The sequence below is a fragment of the Emydura macquarii genome, unplaced genomic scaffold (genome assembly GCF_026122565.2).
Source record: "Emydura macquarii macquarii isolate MOO-44397 ecotype Brisbane River unplaced genomic scaffold, CSIRO-AGI_Emac_v2 contig_318, whole genome shotgun sequence".
NCBI lineage: Eukaryota > Metazoa > Chordata > Testudines > Chelidae > Emydura > Emydura macquarii.
This window is the reverse complement of record NW_027130455.1, coordinates 2,799,927-2,819,815: the sequence shown is the minus strand read 5'-3', so window position 1 is coordinate 2,819,815 and position 19,889 is coordinate 2,799,927. Positions and strand designations below refer to the sequence as shown.

General features: G+C 41.7%; 1 protein-coding gene across 1 annotated transcript in view; it reads left to right on the top strand.

The window, feature by feature from the left end:
* Positions 1-19,889, top strand: part of LOC137165945 (maestro heat-like repeat-containing protein family member 2B) — a 55,144-nt gene that overhangs the window by 4,202 nt on the left and 31,053 nt on the right. Inside the window, exons 3-17 of the mRNA XM_067567489.1 lie at positions 6,902-7,044; positions 8,224-8,346; positions 9,228-9,390; positions 9,928-10,026; positions 11,276-11,427; positions 11,968-12,111; positions 13,941-14,033; positions 14,496-14,565; positions 14,685-14,798; positions 15,522-15,595; positions 16,084-16,206; positions 17,507-17,614; positions 18,282-18,417; positions 18,863-18,903; positions 19,181-19,322. Coding sequence (XP_067423590.1) covers positions 6,902-7,044; positions 8,224-8,346; positions 9,228-9,390; positions 9,928-10,026; positions 11,276-11,427; positions 11,968-12,111; positions 13,941-14,033; positions 14,496-14,565; positions 14,685-14,798; positions 15,522-15,595; positions 16,084-16,206; positions 17,507-17,614; positions 18,282-18,417; positions 18,863-18,903; positions 19,181-19,322 — 1,725 coding nt within the window. The remainder of the gene's footprint in view (positions 1-6,901; positions 7,045-8,223; positions 8,347-9,227; positions 9,391-9,927; positions 10,027-11,275; positions 11,428-11,967; positions 12,112-13,940; positions 14,034-14,495; positions 14,566-14,684; positions 14,799-15,521; positions 15,596-16,083; positions 16,207-17,506; positions 17,615-18,281; positions 18,418-18,862; positions 18,904-19,180; positions 19,323-19,889) is intronic.

Below are 19,889 nucleotides of genomic sequence, written 5' to 3'. Positions count from 1 at the left end.
AGTATAAGAACCTATATAGAATAGAGTGAAGGAGAAAGCGAAAATTCCAGCAAGAGGCTATCCTTTTCCTTGTCCCTAATGATCCCATTTACTAACAAATATATACATTCTTAGTGCTGTTGAGGTTTGTTTGTGCAAAAGTGTGAATTGTCTCATAAAATGCTGTGTGGATTCAGATGTATTATTTTATCATTTCGGCAAAGATATCTAAAATGGAATATAGGTAACACAGGTTATGCAAAGCCACACCAGTAGGTGGAAGCAGATATTTTGAGTTGTTTGTTGAGAAACTGTTTCATAAAGAAAAGTAATGTTCCTGGAATTCTGCTTTAAACCATAAGACACAGCTAAGCAGAGCCATCTATTGAGTGCAGGATCTTTAATTTTTTTCCATGAAAGAGCCTGCTTAAAATCCCTTTAATAAATTGCATTATCTTCAATCTCCTATTATGTCTGTGATCTGATGGAAAAATATAATTGTCTGTTAATAAAGGCTTTTATTTGAAGCAGAGAGTTAGAAAACATGTTTGTGAAATGCCTTGAAAAAGAAAATCTTTCTAGAAATGCAAATTATTATTATTATTGGGGTCAAATTCTACAGTCCTACTCAGATCTTCAGAGGTATTTAGGCTCCTAGCTCCCATTGATTTCAGTGGAAGTTAAGAGTCTAAATACCTTTTGAGGACCTGGGCCTCATACCCTACTCAGACAAAACTTCGTCTGACTTTAATTCAAACTAGCACTAAACTGGGGTAAGCCCTATATCTTACTGTACAGTGTAAAGAAGCTTCTTGCTAGCAGGAGTCAATTGGCTAGCGATTTTTGCAGTAATCCATTTTCTCTATTTACCACTCTTGTTTTTCTTGTGTCGTCAGATGTTTCGGACTTTGTACCTGTAAGCAAGGTCTGAGTGGCCCTCCCCTTGCTCAACCAGCTAAAAAGGGGGGGGGGGGCACTTTATTTGCATGGGCTTTGTATTTGCATGAGTACAATTATGTACTTAGCATGATTTCTCTGTATCTGCATAAGCACACCTAGGTGCTGAGCATGATGGGAAATGGTTAGCATGACTGGTATTAGGTTACAAATCACTTTTGTGCTAACTACAGGGGTAATTGAATGTTGTCCTTCGATTGTATGAACAAATGGCAGCAGACTGTGTTTAGGCTGTGCTGATGAAAAATTCACTCATCTAAGCAGAGCTCAACAAGGGTGGCGGAAGGGTGCATGAGCATTGTAAGAGCAGTGGGAAGGGTTGTGGGGTCTCCTGCAGAAGCTGCATTAGCGCTGACAAAGGGCTATCCTCTGGCATGGATTGACTATCTCCTCCCAAATGTTTAAAGGTAGAATTAATGATCCCTTTTGGAGTCTTTTGTTTTGTTAAAAACAAGGGACATTTCTCCTGTGTCAGTAGAAGGTTTTCCATGAATGAGAGCTAAGAGCTGACATCACTAAAGGAAGTGGGAAACCTTGAAGTTGGTGCTTGCAGATGGCAGGAGCCAGCGGAGGGGACTCGGTGAGGCCCGGAGGTTGCAGAAGCCAGCAGTGGTCGGGGGCCCGCGGACAGCAGGAGACCGCGGAGGGGACCAATCAAGCCTGCATCCGGCAGGAGCTAGCAGAATGAGACTGGCTGAGCCCTCCCAACTGAGAGGTGGACACTGCAAATACAACGGTCTGTGAGGCAGGGGAAAGCGAGAAGGGGGAGGCAAAGAACATACCCCATGTACTGTGGGGTGGGGTGGGTTCGGTTCATGGTTTTAATAAATTCTGTTTGCATTGTTTTCCTAAAGCACTGTTTTCCCAAACTGTAACACTTCCTTCCTTTTTATTAAAAGGCTTACTTTCTACACTCAGACTCTGTGCTTGCGAGAGGGGAAATATTGCCTTTTGGGGGCGCCCAGGTGACTGAGTGGGGGCTCCAGCTGGTTTGGTGTTGTATCATTGACACCTAGGTATAGAACCTGGCCTTTTGCTGCTGCTGGCTCTGTCTGGCAAGAGGGGTTACATACATCATGTGAGTAAGTGGTATATTTATCTTCCTCTTTGACTGTAATGTGCTTTAAGGGATGGCGTGTTGTCAAAGTACATTCAGTAAAGGCTGATTTGTTGATCCTCACTCGTGAGACAAGTGTATGAATTGCAAGCCCAGGACTTGCTATGGGCAGGATTCCACTGCTCATTGCTGCAGCACAGCTTGCACTGCTGCAGAATTCTGTGGGGGTGCACAGGGCTTTTTTTGTGAAAGCATTGCCCCCTTGGCCACTAAAAGTCAACTTATGATCCAGCTTTTTACCTTTATAAAATACAACCAGTTCACACCACAGTGACCCTGGGTGTAAGGCTGTGGCCTCCTTTTGAATATCTACTATTGCACCAAGATCTAAGTCAAGCTGAAGAAGTGTTTGGGTGTTGATATGCTAATTTATGAGATCCCCATGCCTGCAGAGTGTTTGCCATGACTTTGCCACACATAGAGTTGTTCTGTTACTGATCTGTAATATGTCCTGTGGCATTACATAATTCGTCGTGTTATTTATTATATACATGCACACTATTCCTACTACTGGTCCATCCGTAGTGGACTGATATGTGGATGCCTTGCCCTGATGTTAACAGCTGCAACAAACAAGCATTATTACAATTATCTGTGCTCATACATGATGCTGTGTTCTTAAAGGCCTGACTTCATGCAGCAGGTGTAGACAGTATGGGATGAATAATGCGCACACAAACAGGCAGACTCGCTGTACTGACCATGTCCGTAGCGTCTTGTGGAAGTGGCCTTGTACGTGTGTACTAAATATGGAGTAGGCCTCAACTGTGTGCCGCTGTGTTCTTTCCATCTTGTGCAATTGTACAAGTCTGCATTTTACACAATGGTTATGTAACTGGGGCTTAGTCACATCAGACCATGAATCAGGAAGAAAGTTCCCTAAATATGTAGGATTATACTAGCTATATGCTGGTACCAACTGAGAGGGGGCTTTTTTGCTTGCTTTATTATCCTCTTGCCTGTTTGTTGTGCTAACAGGTGTTAATGACAACTAAGGAACATTTTGTTCTGTGTTTGTACAGGTCTTAGAACAATTGGATCTTGGTCTGTGACTGGGACTATGAGGCAGTACTGCAATACAGATAATCATATGCTGTTCTATAGAAATACTTTTGCTTTGTACCGTGGTCACCCCCGCAGGCTCAAGAGATCCAGCTGCGTTAGTCACAGAAAATGGAAGCAGCTGAATTTGACAGCTACAGTTAAACTCAGTCCCCTAGTTTCATGCACTGAGTGTTCTTTCTGCTCATTACACTCAATGGTAGGCATTTCCATATAAAAGTGTTATGAAAATGCACAGATGGTGTTGAGCAGGGTCTTTGACCTCCTTGACCAGGGGACGCTGTTGCAGGAAAGAAGTTTGCTGGGAAGAGAGAGAGTACATCAGACCAAGAAGGGGAAAAGCATCTTCACGCACCGACTCACCATCCTTGTGAGGAGGGCTTTAAACTAGGTTCAGAGAGGGCAGGAGACAAAAGTCCACAGGTAAGCATAAAAAAAGGTGATCGTAACAGAGGACTAGATGTTTGGGGAGAGGTGGACATAGAAAATTACAGTAAAGTTATAGGAACAACAAAAGGAAATCCAAGGGGAAATCTGCTCAACATATTATCTGTCTAGACACAAATGCAAGGGATATGGGGAATAAACAAGAACTGGAAGTAATAATACATAAGCTCAATTATGACTTAACTGACATCACAGAGACTTGATGAGATAAATCTCATGACTGGAATATTGGTATATAGGGGTACGCTTAGACAGGAAGGACAGGCAGGAAAAAAGGGAGGATTGTACATCAAACATACATACACTTGTTCTGAGGTCCTGAAGGAGGTGGGAGGCAGACCAGTTGAAAGTCTCTGGGTAAAGATAAAAGGGGGAAAAACAGGGGTGATGTCATGGTGGGGGGGATCTATGATAGACCACCAAATCAGAAAGAGGAGGGAGATGAGGCATTTCTAGAACAATTAACAGAAATATCCCATAAGGTCCCTTCCAGCTCTACATTTCTAAGATTTCTGTGTAAACAAGTCCTGATAGTAATGGGGGATTTACCTGTCCAGACATCTGTTGAAAAAGTAATATGAAGGACTTCAAAAAAGCAGACTTCAACATACTCAGAGAGTTGGTAGGTAGAGTCCCATGCAAAAAAATTTAAGGCATAAAGGAGTTCAGGAAAGCTGGCAGTTTCTCAAGGAGACAATATTAAAGGCACAACTGCCAACTGTCCCAATGCAAAGGAAAGATACGAAGAATAGTAAGAGGCCAATATGGCTCCGTCAGGAGTTCTGTAATGATCTGAAAATCAAAAAGCAACCCTACAAAAGTGGAAACATGGATGAATTACTAAGGGGAAGTACAAAAGAATAGCACATACATGTAGGGACAAAAATCAGAAAGGGTAAGACACAAAATGAGTTACACCTAGCAAGGGACAAATGAAACTGGAATTCTTTTACCATATGGTTTACTGAAAAGAGTGTCATCATTCTGTGTGCTTTAAAAGCAACATAACTTCCAACATCGAGTGTTTGGCTTTAAATGCCATATGATACCACACTTTATTAAGTGCAATAAAAAAATTAATTTAGTTGATTAGCTTGGCAGGCCATGGAAATGAAGCATAAAGACAGTGTCTTCTCTTTCTTTGTTCAGTGCTTTTATTTGATGTAAATTCAACCATGAGCAGATTTTCAGCTAAAACCAATATTGGAAAGTGTGGCAAACTAATAGAGTGACATAACCAAAATTCAAAGTGATTTAGAGAGCATGAGAAATTCTATAGTGGAGCAAATTTAGCCACCTATCGGATTGCTTATATATATAGGCCCAGATTTTTAAATGTATTTAGATTCCTAACTTATATTGATTTCAGTGCAAGTTAGGAACCTAATTACCTTTAAGGATCTTGGCCATAGTCCTCTCTAGCAAAGTGAGAGAGTCCATGTAATAAGCACTTACCTAATCAGCAGCAGTTTATGGGGTATGCCACAGTCACATGGATGTCATAATAGTGCTTGCATAATCTTAACTGGCTACCCTGGACTTGACAGACTGAGGGGCCAACTGTCTGTCAGTATTGGAGATATTTGGAGAAAGGACTGGAGGAAGTGTTGAGGAAAGACTAAAACATGAATAAATTCATTAGTGAACAGGAGGTAACCGACCGAGGTAAGGTGTATTCTCTATATCCAATCTATATTCACACAGATATGCATAGAGCATAGTCATATAGATAGATTAACTGTGATATTCTCCATTTATATGACCAGATCCTCAGCTGCTATATATCAGCATATATATGGCTTCCTTGTAGCTGTGTTGATTTACACCAGTTGAGGATCTGATCTACAGCCTTGGAAACTCCTGAAAATCTGAGTTTCTTCTGAATGTTATGGGGAAGGTCTTCCTTCCTTTCTCCAGTTGTTTTATATTTATTTTGTGTCTCCTGCATCCATGGAGCCAACATCTAGCTGTGGAATCAATCTGAGTTGGGGAAAATTAAAACAAAAAATGGAGAAGGATTTTTCTTCTAGCTGTCTGCATGAAGCTCCACTAATATCTTAAATGCAGGATAAAAAAACATGGGATCATATTTCTAAGCAACAAAATCCCATACCATCACTATTGCAGCTGAATGGGCAGTGTAGGTTACAGTTCTGATTGTTTGCATCTGCATGTTAGAATGAAACGGTTCAATTTGCATAAACAATGGACAATCACATGACCTCAAGTAGATTACTCAGGTTTTTGGGACAGGGGAAATATGATCAGTTCCTCCTCCATGCTTTGGAATGTTGTTACAATGGAGGCAGATTTCTTGTTAAATATTTCTCCTGGAGAATTTCTGCCCATTACTAAAAGATACAGGGAGATAAAATCCTAATTTTTATTCATACTTCAGTTATTTCATAGTTTCATAGACTTTAAGGCCAGAAGGGACTATTAGATCATCTAGTCAGACCTCCTGTATTTCAAAGGCCATTAAATTTCACTTAGCAAACCTACACTGAACCCAATAATTTGTCTTGAACTAAAATACTTCAGTCTTTAGGAGACTAAATTGTTTGCCATAGGCAGAGGACAGGAGAGGCTGAGGTGCTACCAAAGCCTGAGGCCCCTGCAATTTATGGAATTGATTAAGGTCAGATATGCCCAGATGGATCCTAGCAGGCAATCAGTACTTCATACTGAAGAGGAAGACAAACTCCCACCCCCCACACTGAAAGGTTCCTGCCAATCTGACCTGGGGAAAATGCCTTCCCACCCCCAACTCTGCAGATCAGTTGGACCCTGAGCATGTGAACAAGACTCAGTAGACAGGCCGCCAAGGAAACAGATTCTTTGAACCTTCTTGGAGCACTAGTCCACCCCATCTGCTGCCCGACCTCCTGCTATGGTTAATCCCTGATGCTTCAGATGAAGGTCGGGGGGCCACCCTCCTTCCACCCATAGGACACACCTAGCCAGTTGTGCATTGGGGAATAAATTCCTTTATGACCCCTGCAGGCAACTGAATGAGCCCCTATTCGATGAGTATTCTCTGCAAGTAGTTAAACTACCATAAACTAAGACCAAAGCCTTTTTTCAAATCTGGGTGCCTAAAGTTAGGCTTCTAAATTCATACGGAAGTGTCTACAGCGGATTTAGGAGCCTAACACATTGGGTAGTTCAGCAAACTGACCTGGCCACCATGAGGAAGGAAGAGGATTTACATGATAACCAGGTCCACTTCTCACCAGTGTTTAGGTTCCTACAGAATCTTTCCTGGATAGTGAATTGAAGAGGCCAGCACCAATTCCCACTATCAGTGATAACCAGCAGAATCCTTTAATTTAATTTCAGGTGTTTACAATGAGGTTGTGTCCCTCCTGGGATATATGGATGGCCAAGATAAGGACAAAATTGCCCTGAGGATTGCCCATATAGCTGAGACCAAGCTGGCTATTGTTGTGACTCTTCTTCTAGAGAAACTGCAACAGGATGAGGTAGGGGCAGTTTCTGCTTTCAATGCTTCCACTCCAAATTCCGCCTGACTTTAATGGAGGAATGCATGGGGGTAATTCAGTATAGCACTTGGCCTGGCCCACCTTCAGTGTAATCAGCATTCACCCTTCTGTCATGCAAAAACTCATAATGCAAAACGCTATTATGACAGATCAGAATGATAAAATGGTGTATAAAGGGACATGCAGATGAGCTCTTCCCTTTTACATGCAATGGAGTACATGGGCTGTATATGACGAAAGTGCACTATAGGACAAGCCATATTCTCTTGTCGTAATACTTTGCCCTTCTTTAACATCTTCATCCAAAAATCTCAATGCACTTACCTAATACTAATGAATTAAGTCTCACAGTACTCTTGTGAAAGTAGTAGGTGGTTTCCCCATTTAGAGATGAGTTGTGTTACAGGGAATTAAATAACTTGCTCAACACCACACAGTAAATTAGTAAAAGAATGGGGAATAATATCCAGGAGTGCTGACACCCTGCTCTAAACCCAAACAACAGTCCTCCATTTCCTGAATAACCTTCCTACAAATAGGAGGCGGTAGTACTGAGATATAACTCTGAAGGGACCTTATCTATATATATTCAGACCCCTTTTTTAATTTATTAATACTTGCATCCAGCAAAGTCTATTTCTCTATTAAAGGCCATCACAGAAGGCAGTTAAATTAGAGTACCAGCAGGCCAAGACAAGCAGTTCAGTTCTGTCTCACTTGAATTGCATGGGGCCCATGCTTCATAAGTTATCAATGACAGTTTTCAATTAAAAAATCCTCCTTACATTAAAAATTAATGGAAGAAGCTTTTCACCAGTAGAGCAGTCTATGATTGCAGTTTGCAGCACCATTCCCTTTAAAGCAGAACCACTGGAATGTTTAGCCAGCCAAGAGGTCTGATTGGCTTTGAACATTCCTAAGTGCTTTATGACCTTAGGATTCAGCTCACACCTTCAGCTGTCTGCATTCATAGATTTATAGACTCAGAGGAGGCAGAGATGTAAAAGACCTATTGGATCATTTAGTCTATCTGCCTGCTAATGCAGGAGCATTACATTTTCCACTGTTTTGGCCAAACTAATTTTAAAAGTCCCTAGTGACTGGGTTTCCATCAAGAAAAACTTTACCCAATTATTCTCTTTTATGTTTTGTCCCCAGAAAAACAGAGTAGACATTTACTGTGTCCTAGAGAAAGTATTACGGCAGGATACCGAAGGCTTAGAGAGAAGGCTACTGAGCAAAATAATAACATTAGCCTCAAACCACATGAGAGAGACTCAGGTAAGTAAGATCCTAATCAAAGCTCTCTTTTTTTTTTTCTTTGGATAAAATATATACTGAAACTAAAGCGTATTCTCCTGTATTAACAACTGCTGGAGGCCCATACCTTCCACATTGGCAGAACCTTCCTCCAGACCAGAGCCCAGGTCCAATACAGCACTTGAGCATATGCATAAAATGGGACAACTCACATGTTGAAAGTTACACGTGCTTAAGTGCTTTGCTGGATCAGGACCTGAGAGACATGATTTCGGAGACAGAGACATGCTTATAGTTTCTTAACAAGCAAGTCTTTCTTGGAGTCCATTAGGTAATTCATTATTGCTATTGATTTTATATGGAAGGAGCTCTGATACTATAGTGATAAATGGCAGCATAAAGCCCCAAGATAGAATCTGAGCTATCTCCAAAAGAAGCAGTAATGGATTTAGGATATAGTTTGCCAGCAGGAAAAGCCATGGAAAAATCCCTCTCCTGTTCCCAAGGAAGTCAGACTACAGTCTCCTTTTTGGAGATAGTTTATTCCAGAAAAGCTCTCTGAATATCTTGAAGCTGTCCAGTCTGTGTTCCACTACCTCCTCAGAGGGAAGGGCAGGGGAAAATTTCACGTGACTTTGGTGACCAATCCTCCACCACAAGCAGCTAATAGCGAACAGTGTAACTAAGCAGGTTGCAAACAACTCAGAGGCTGAAAATTGTTTAGCCGCGTGGCTCAGTGAATATTTATGACTGACGAATTTATCCACAGAAAGTTGGGTTGGTTCATTCGCAACTCGTACACAGAAATAAGGACTTGACTCACATGAGCATCACTAGTTGCTAGTGCTACTGCAACAGGCTTCAGTCGCCCCCGTCTCACTTTTCTTGGGTTTTTTTTTTAGGCAGTAACAGATGAACTGAAAGTGGCAGCTAGCAACACCTTAGTAACTCTGGCACGCTGCTATTTCAATGAGGTGATGTATGAGCTGCAGTGTTGTCTGAAACCACTGGAGCTGCCTGAAGAGTTTACATTCATCACGTTGGGCAACCTGTCATCAGCCTATGGTATAATAATTTCCATCTTTTGTTTCAAAGTTATCATCTTTCATTTAAGGACAGGGGGTTACCTACAAATGTTACAGCTAAATTGAGCTCTGTTTGTGGGCCACACCCCGGGTCTGCTGTGGCCTGCAACAGAGGCTAGTTCTGGCTCCCAGATCATGAGCTACTCAGTCCAAGGCGCAAGCTCTAACTTATGCCCCTGATTGACATTCCTTAAGGATGTGGAAGATCATGTGTAATGGAGCTCTTCTCCATTCCACTCCCCACTTCCCATCGCTCCCCAATGCACCTGCTCTCTCCCCTTACTCTGGGAGTGGGATGGGAGGAAGGCACAGCTGTGTGCTGGTGGAGGAGTCCCCTACTCAGGGGGACTCCTCCACTGGCTTTCTGTGGCTGCTTTAAGGTCACTCTTCACTGTTAACCCAGCACAAAATGGCCTAAGAACCCAGAGCATCCAGCCCAGCCGTGTTTCTAAGTGTGTTAGTAAGAAGTTAGTTAGCTGAGCGTCTGTCTTCCCTCTCTTTTGGCCCTTCTCTGCAGCACTGAAGTGTATCCCTTTTGTGGGAATGACCCTGAATGTCATGAGCTCCATGCTGCAGTTAGCCAAGGACAGCAGGATGAAGCAAGCACTTTGTGGTGGTAAGTGCCAGCACTTAATGTAGGTGCTCAAAATGGATATTTAGGGGCTCAGTACAGATGTAAGTGACCAACCAAGTTTGTCATCAGGCCGTAAACTGTGCTCCCTGGCCTGGACTGTACCAGGTGCTGGGTCCCTCAGCTCCCATTGCACTTACCTTGCAGGAGCTGCTGAGCATTTGTAAGTTCAGGCTCTTTATGACTCATAGCTATTATTTAAAATAAACAGACACAAAAGCTGAAGCTGCCCAATTGCCAGGAGGCTCCTGGGGGAGGAGGTGAAGGGAGCATATTTAATTACATTAAAAATATCCTGTTTCCCACCCTTCCACCTTAGTTTCTTTTTCATCATCCCCTTTCACTATCTTTCTCAGTCTTCTCTTCCTCTGCATTTCCCCCTTCCCTTCCTTTGCTCTTCTGGTGTTGCTCAGTAAGAGACTAATCCTGTGTCATTGATGTAAATGAGAATTTTGCCATCAACTTCACAGAGAACAGGATCAGGCCCTAATTCTCCTTAGCAAGGGTTATAGATACATCTAATTTTAGGGCAAAGTGCTCCACACTGCCCTCAAATTCTATTAAAGCCAATGGAAGTTAGGGGCACTGAATATCTTTCAGATAAACTGTAATTCAGGATGAAATCATACAGGGTTTCAGGATTAAATAAGTTAATAACTGGATAGGATGTGAGTCATTCAGAGGAGAGCTGATCGAAATATTTTGATTTTTGAATATATTTTTCATAAAAAAATTCCAAATTTGATGAAAAATAAACCTGAAAATCTTCAATGACAATTGTAATCACAATGCATTCAGTGTTTATGAGCAGCTAAAGAAGTGGCTGAATTTTTATTTTTATTTTTTATTTTTGAAAAATCTAATTGATTTTCTTACTTTGAAATTTTGAAGAAAAAAAAACAGTAAACATTTTAAAATTTAATTTAAACTGCTTTTTCAACCAGGTCTAATTAAAAGGTAACAAGGAAGAGAGAAAAAAATATGTTTTCAAATGATGGGTAATTGAAAAGAGATGGAGAGATACAGAAGAGAAACAAGAAATGGAATGGGGGGAGGAGGGGAAGAGAAATAGCTCAAAACTGATATGGGATTTCAGCATCTGGTCCTGAACTGAGCAGTTGCTGCCATGGAATTGTAGTAAGCTACAGGGTTGGTTTCTTTACTGATAAGCAACATCTCATTACTACAGTAATACATCCTTTTCACATTGCCTGTCTTCTCTCCTTCCATGCAGTTCTGGAAAAATTCTCAAGGGCAGTAAATGTGTATTTCAGTAACTGGGAAAAGTGTCCATTTCCCAGAATGGGTGAGGCCCAATTCTGTGATAAAATTCTTCCCTTCTATTGTCATGTGACCAGCAACTGGCTGACCTGCAAGGAGCTGGAGGTGAGAATTTGCTGGCTTTCTAGACCTTTAGCAGAAATTGTAATGTTAAATTCTATGTGTCTGGCACTCTGTGTGATGATGGCATTTAGTATTAGGTCCTTTTGGTTGGAACAGTGTGTCATATAAAACACCTAAAACCCATAAGTTTAAAGTGTCATCACATCATGGAAATTCTGTCTGTACCAGTGTACGGGGATTCAAGATTTAGGCACCTAAAGTGCAGAGGAACACAGGACAGTGGGCTATATTCATTCGTGGTATAAGTCCATTCAGCCCCAATGGAGATAGAGCAGGGATGAGATGCCCTAATATGCATACTAATCTGGGGAAATATCCTGCCCGTTGTAGTTGGGAGGTGCAGTGGAATGTAATGCTGAAAACAATCCTGCGAGTTCTGGTTTTTTATTAGGAAATATTGAGATAGGACTGTTCCTACAGTGGAACAAGTGAAATTGCACTCCTTAGAAGTAGAAAAGTTGTGCCTGTTGGATGATATTGAATGAATTCCTGGAACATAAATTCTGTCTCTCATCTCTGAAGCTCAAGCAGGTCATCATCAAAGCCCTTGGTCCCATGATGAGCCTCCTTCTACATAAAGAGGAGCAGCAAGATCAGATATTTGAACAGATCTCCTGGCTCCTTGAGCAATATAAGGAGGACATCGATGCTTTTCACGTCACAAAGGTAAGGGACCACTCATTAAAGTAACTGTCTGTGTGTGCACATATGTGAACTGCAGTAGGAATTTGCTAGCTGTGGGGTTTCCTGGTCTAGATAATGACTGTTAGATAATAAATGTACACACAAGCTCTGGGATTACACACATGGCGACACAGGCAACAAGATTTATAGGTAACTGCCTCTTATGAAAAGCATCCTCTGTTTCTTGGGGAGTATGATAAGAAGATAAGAAACAACCCCCCAATTCCCAAGATACTCTTCCCAGTGCATCCTGTCAACTCTGTGTCTCTCTTTTAGATCATAAGCTCCTTGGAGAAGGGTCTGTCTTATGTTGTCTCTGGGCAGTACCAAGCAAACTGTCAGTGGTTGAAAACTAATAATAAGGAAGCCTGAGGGTCATTACTTTGGATTATATAACTAGATAGATATAAAATCATTGCCTGTCTATTTCATCTATCCTTATATGCGGTGTTGTTGTAGCCCTGTTGGTCCCAGGATATTAGAAAGACAAGGTGGGTGAGGTAATGCACTTGAGGATATTCCCTCACCTACCTTGTCTCTCTATTTCATCTACCCTCTGTATCACATGAGCAAGAGGCAAGGGGCCACATTCTGTCTTTAGTGCGGCTTGTAAATGAAGTCACGAGACAGCTATACTTCTTGGTAGTGATATTTACTCACAGTCTATGTTGGTTGGAGCTTTCTGCTCCAGAGTATGTGGTTACTTTTGGGATGGAATACCCATGAGTTTGAGGGAACTACTGCCTTATGGATTCATTTGATATCATCAGGGCACTGCACAACTGCCTAAATATAGTAAAATCTGTAGATGGCATCAGAGACATTCGGGAAGCTTGAAGCAGCAAAGAAGAAAAATGTTTAGATGCAGGAAAGAATGAGATTTTCACATTTTTATCAATAACCTGGAAGAGAACATAATCACTTTATCATCACTGATAAAGTCTGCAGATGACACAAAAATGGAGAGTGGTAAATAATGGAAAGAACAGGTCACTGATTCAGACTGATCTGAGTCGCTGAGTAATGAGGGTGCAAATAAACAATATGCATTTAAATATGGCTGAATGTAAATGTATGCATCTAGGAGCAAAGGTCATGCATACATGATGGGAGATGCTGTCCTGGGAAGCAGTGACTCTGAAAAAGATTTTGGGGTTCATGGTGGATAATCTGCTGAGCATGACCTCCCAGGGCAATGCTATGGCCAAAAAAAGCTAATGTGATCCTGAGATGCATAAAAAGGAGAATCTTGAGTAGGCGCACAGTGGTTATTTTACCTCTATATTTGGCACTGGTGCAATTAAAGGATTAAAAACATGCCTTACAGTGGTAGACTCAAGGAGCTCAATCTATTTAGTTTAATAAACAGAAAGTGACTGGGTGACTTAATTACAATCTATAATGCCTACATGGAGAACAGATTTAATAATGGGCTCTTCAATCTAGCAGAGAAAGTTATAACATGATACAATGGCTGGAAACTGAAGCTCGATACATACAGACTGGAAATAAGGCGTACATTTTTAATGGTGAGAGTAATTAACCATTAGAACCATTTATTATTTACCACGGATTGAGGTGGATTCTCCATCACTGATGATTTTAAAATCAAGATTGGATGTTTCTTCTAAAAGCTGTGCTCTAGGAATTGTTTTGGGGAAGTTCTCTGGCCTGTGGTATACAGGAGGTGAGACTGGATGATGACAGTGATCCCTTCTGGGCCTTGAAATCTATAAATCCATGAAGCTGCTTCAGTCACTACATACTGCTCCTTTGTATGCCCACCATCTAACTTTCACCCTCTGTTGTAGAGTCTGAGCCAGCTCTTGGAGGTCTCTGGTGCATATAAGATCCCTCTACCCAAAGGGAAGTTTCAAGCCATCTGCAGTGCTCTGCACCACCAGGTGAGGGGAGGCTGTTCTTGTATCACTTGAACCTAGGCACAGCAGATCTGAAGCATATTAACAATAAAAATCTGCAGAACCCAGGGATCTCCTCATGCCTTACTGGTATCAGCAGGCTCAAGGGTAAGCCGGTAGTGGTCCCATTTTCTTAGCTAAAATCCAGCTCAGTTTGTAAAGCAACTTCACCGTAAGCCAATTATCAGGAGTTATAAAGTAAAAACTGTGTCTGAGTCTTGATTAGATCAGATCTGCTGCTAAAAATACTCTGAAAGCAGGAACTTCTGTTATCCCGTGCATTGGTCTTTGTGCTTGGGATCCTGGCTGTGCATTCAGTATCATCTACACTGGGGTTCAGAGCTCTCTTTGGACAAATAGGAAGTGGGAGTTCAGAAAGTAAGGGAACATTTTCTTTTCAGTTGCTTCTAATTAGTTTTTCTTTATTCGTTTCCCTTCTTCCCACAGATCTGTTCTCAGGCTAAGCAGCTCAGCATGGAAAATCATGTAGAGCTGTTCTATTGTATCCTCCTGCTAGGTAAGGAGAAGAGACTAGTTCACACAGTGGTTTCCTTGTAACAGGAAACCTTCCCTTTCTAAGATGTGGTAAAAATGAGTGTTGTGTTGTCAATGGGGATGTGATTTCTTCCCTTGCAGCCCATTCTTCTCCTGATGATCTGATAGCATTTCTGCATTCACAGCTGAAGATTGAGAATGAGACTGTTCGTGTGGCATCCTTGAATCTGCTCAGAGCTATTGTTAGTGCTGACAGTAAGTTAACACAGAAGCAACTATGACCGTTGCCATCTTGGCTGACATGCTGGGGATTGAGCTGGGGACATCTAGCACTAAAAGCATGAGCTACTACATCTTGAGCTAACAAACCAAGGCTTTGTAGATACTGTAGGGCTGTAACAGACTCACCACCTCTGCACATCGTACACAGAGGATCTGTAACACACGCTCACCAGTGGGTTGCACATCCAAGGGACCAAATGCTGCCCTGAGTTACTCCCATGTGGCCACACAGAAATCAATAGATTTAACTAAGTGCTGAATGTAGCCCAAGATATTTTTCAAGGTACAAATACAGAAATTAACTTGGAGCTGATGCATATAAATAATTATCAGATAAAACTAAAATAGCACTCCTGATTGGATAATTGTAAGTATTCTACACTGTAGACTAGATTCTGAGTTCAGTTATACTGGTGTAAACATAGACTAACTTCATTGACCTCTGCCTATCTAATTCTCTATATGTCCATCATGGTAGTTTAATGGCACTATCTATAGAAATGGAATTACTTCAGATTTACACTAGTGTAACTGAGATCAGAGTCTGGTCCTATGTTTTTCGCACTGATTCTGTATATGAGAGAAACTTGGTACTATTCTTAAGTAGGGCCCTTGGAAATCCAGGATGCATTCCCAATGTGGAGTATGAGTTTCTGGGACAAAGAATTACTGTACACCTCCCGTTCTATTTTTCAGTGCCCGAGACAAGAGTTAAAAAGTTTCTGATTGTGAAAGCAGTGAAATCCACTCTCAATGATCAGAGTACTAAGGTAAGATTGTATGTGGATCAGAGGCAGTGTTGTGAATGTATGAGAAGTATTTTACTCAATGGTGAGTCTGGCAATGCAACAAATTCTTAGGCTGAGATTTTGTGATCTAATCTAGAGTTAAAAAGTTCCTGGCTATTCGCATTATCAGGAAAGTCAGTGCAGAGAGTTTCATACTCTTGGCTCTGTAGCCAGGGGGATAGAGACTGACTCAGTGAAACATTTACACTTTTTTCAATGTTATGGGTGAGCAGGTGGAGCTTTCACTCAGATCCTGGTAACAGACTATTGAAGAGAGAAGGCATGTCCTTCTCCTATCTGTGTTGTGTCCATGTTTATAATACAGGGAGATAAAATCAAAAGTGTAAGGACTGTCATATACTATCTCATATTTTATAAGGTCAGAGGGCTGGATTTGCTCAGTGGCAGTTTCCCTGCGTTCAGGCACAAGGGATGATAAAAACTCTTCTGTGTAATCTCTACCCTTGCAGGTAAGGAATGCAGTTCTCCATTTCATCAGGAGGCTGCTCAGTTCGGGAAGTGTGGAGAATTGTGCAGCGTGGGATATGGTAGCATATGTTTTCAATGAGTTCAGCGTGTCCACCAGCAAACTGGTAAGGAGAGTTCTCAACACTTAGGACTCGGTCCTGCTGTTCTTGCGTGCTGACTGCTATCCTTGACTTCAGTTGGAGTTTTGGACACGCAAGCACAGCTGGACTGAATTATTGGAGCCATCATCTGATCAGCTGTATTGGTGGAAAGCCAGGGTAAGTCCATTGATTTTAGTGGAGTTACTTTGGATTTATACCAGTGTAACAGAGATCAGAATCTGACACTGGGTATTTATTTTGAACAGTTAGAGTGATCTATGTTACTTAAACTCTGAGTCATTGAAAATTCCAACAACACAATCTTTTAGTGAAACATTCTTTTACATGGAAGTGCATCTTTTTGTTTTAAAAAGACTCTCCAGGAGCATAGTGGTGCTCAATTCTGTGAATGTTGAAGAATACAGCAATATCAGCAATTCACTGAGAGTATGCAGGTTGCATCACAGACTGTCAGGAGCCTGGAAAAGCTTGCCGCATATTTCCTTATACCATCTCCCCTCACTACATACTCTGCTCTGTGTGTACTAGTTTGGGGCTTGCGATCTTCCCCTGAAAGAGAATTTGCAATTTTAAAATCTCTTCAGGAGGTATTTCTAGCCATGGACATAGCCAGGGCTCCACACACTTTGTGTTCCTTGACTGGATTCATGATATGTATTAACACAAACAGTTCAACTTTACAGTAAGGTTGTTAAGGATCTCAGCTCTGCCCGACCCTTTTTCTACAAAGAGGGAGCTCATGGGCCATTACTTTGTGACAATACACACCCAGGGCCTCCTTTTTTACCCCATCCAGCATAAAGAAGGTGTAAGGTTGCTCTTTCTCATCAGGCCAATTTTGCACTCATTTAAACTGAAGTCAATAGAATCAGTCATTATTTAGTCTGGTGTAAGTAAAAGCAGAATCTGACCCATTGATAGAATCACAATCACTATGCACAGAATGACTAAGCTGGTTGTGCTATCGGAACAAATAAAGCGGATCCCTCTGGGTTCTGCATATTTATTTCCACTGGGTGATGTCTGAATGGTTCTCCTCAGAGATAAAAAGAAGAAACAGTTTTGCAAATTTTCAAAAAATTAACACTTCTGGGGAAACACTTTGTGTCCCGTGAATTTGCTGTAGGGTTTTCATAAACCTGGGAACTGAGTTTCTATTATTCTCTTGCTTCCAAATATTTGTGTACTCCAGTATAAAAGCACTAATAGGTCAATGTTCAAGATGGCTTTGTAAGAAATGGAGACTGATTCTATAGCCAGCGTCTTACTACTAGCTAATAAGTTCCCTATATCTATCTCAAAGCAGAAGACAAACCTTTCCACCCAGGATGCTCAGGAAGAAAGCGCTATCCAAACTATGTGCATTGACATCCTGCAATGTCTGGACACCTCAGTCAGTGGAATGACACAAGTAAGTGATCTGTTTATTTGCTTCTTGAAATAGGGATGCTCTTCCATATGTCCCCTGTATCACTTCACAAGGAAATGTCTTGCACAGTCAGCATAATGGAGGTACAGCATGTCAGTTTCATGTCAGAGATGATTTGAACCCTTAATCATGAAATAAGTAGTTCACATTAGAGAAAAAATATAAAGCAACTTAACTGGAAGGAATTGTGTTGCAGAGATCTCTCTCAATTCTTTCCACTGTCTGAATGCAATTTCCAGTTATATCCCCCATGAATACCTGTGAAATTTAGACTTGGTAATCCTGGATTTGCACAGAGATTGGGGCTGGGACTGTGCCTTATGTAGGTCTGTTGAGTGCTGGGTGAATTTCTGGTGCTATCTAAATATCTTCATAATGCTACAATGAAGGGAACAAGGAGTCATCTCTGGGTGAGAGCCAAATTGCTAATGCTCACCAAACAAGGCAGTGTTCCGAAAAGACAAAGCAAAGGGGCAACGGGACAAATAGAGTGAGATGACTGGGGAGAGAGATGAGGTAATGGATGAGGGAATGGTCCGTGATGAATAAAAGGGGAAGCTACATGACAGGGATGGATTCAGACAGCAGGATACTGGAGATGGGGGAATAGAAATAGCTAAATATTGAACTGCCTCACTCTTCTCTGCAGGTGTTATGGCCAAGACTTCTAGAGTATGTGGTGCCAGCTCAGTACACTGGCACTCTGAAGCCACTCTGCAGATGCCTCAGAGAACTGGCTGAGAAAAAGCAGCAGGAAGGAGAAGAAGCTGCTTGCCTGGACTACAGTAGACGAGGTTTATAACAGAAACTCATTTATTCTCTCCTATCACTGTGAAATGAACAGCACTGCTACAGTTCTCTCATGCGCAATCAGGAGGCTAACAGGAATGAGGGATGGTCCTGTGATTAACACATGGCAGTGGGAAGGAGCTAGGAAACGTGGATTCTATCCCCAGCTCCCCCCCAAAGTTCTGATGGGACCTTGGGGAAATCACTTGATCTTTCTCTCAGCTTCCCCACTTGTGAAATGGAGGACTGATTAATACCGACCTCATTTTGTTCATGTTTGTAAAGCCCTTTGAGATACTCAGACTGAAAGCAATATGGAAATGGAAATTATCATCAGCTGTTAACAACATTGGTGGGCACACTGGAAATGGATAGGTGAATAACATCAGCAGGTCTTTCCAAAGCCTGCTATAATTAATGATATTCTGTTTCTCTTCCCAGCAAAACTCCCTACACCTCAGGGACTGCTGGCACGACTTCTGGTGAGTAATCCATGGAGAGCAGGTTTTCTGATAAATGTGAGGTGGGACAGTTAAGTATAAAAAACAGTTTTATAACTACATGCTTGTAGCCTCTCTCCGCCCCCTCCCACTCATATGGAGACACACTGTTCTGCACCCTCATACTAGCTAGTAGAAGCAATAGCTCTGCTTTATGGTCTCCACAGGGAGAGAGAGTTTGAACTATTCCCTCCTTCAGGAACAAGTTGCTGGTATTGTGCTACCAGAACTTAGCCTGTGCTTTCTTTCTCATTGACAGGTGGTAGCCTCATCCCCTTATGAAAGAGAAGGACACGGATGTGATGCCTTGCAACTGCTAAAGACCCTGCACCAAAATATCCATGCAGCAGTCGGTGAGACGTGGACAGTAAAGATCCCATCTCTGCTGCAGTACATTGAAGGTAAAGTGCTAGTAGGGAGGGATGTGATCCACAGAGAATTGAAGGGAAGGCAGAAAATGCAGCTTCGTATTGACATGTGTTGAGCCATTCCTGTTGCCGTACGTGGGAATAATGTGGAACTGAAACTGGGCTTCTAGGCACCTCACTTTTCCTTCATTTGGATAACAGTGAACCACTGGAATAAATCCAGAGTAGAACCACTGAGGCCAATTCACCAAGAGTAGAATCAGGCCAGAAAGGTTTCATCTGCATGGCAATTTTACAGCCGTTTCCCCCCACACCATTCCTAGGTTATTATTTATGAAGGGCAATACTCATGAAGCTGGAGGTTTGTGAAACTCTCCTACAATATTTTGGGTTCACAAATATAGTTTGATTTTGCAAACTGAATTTTTCTGGATATTAAACCCCATGCTTACTTTCAAGAGTAAGTCAGTTAAAAAACCCGTTCTTTTTCTTGTTGTAATTAAATCTGAGCCATATATTAGGGTTAGAATCCACCCCTGTCCCAATAAAATTAGGTTGGCCAAGTGGGTGCCCCCTGTATAATCTAGGTATTGTGGGCCT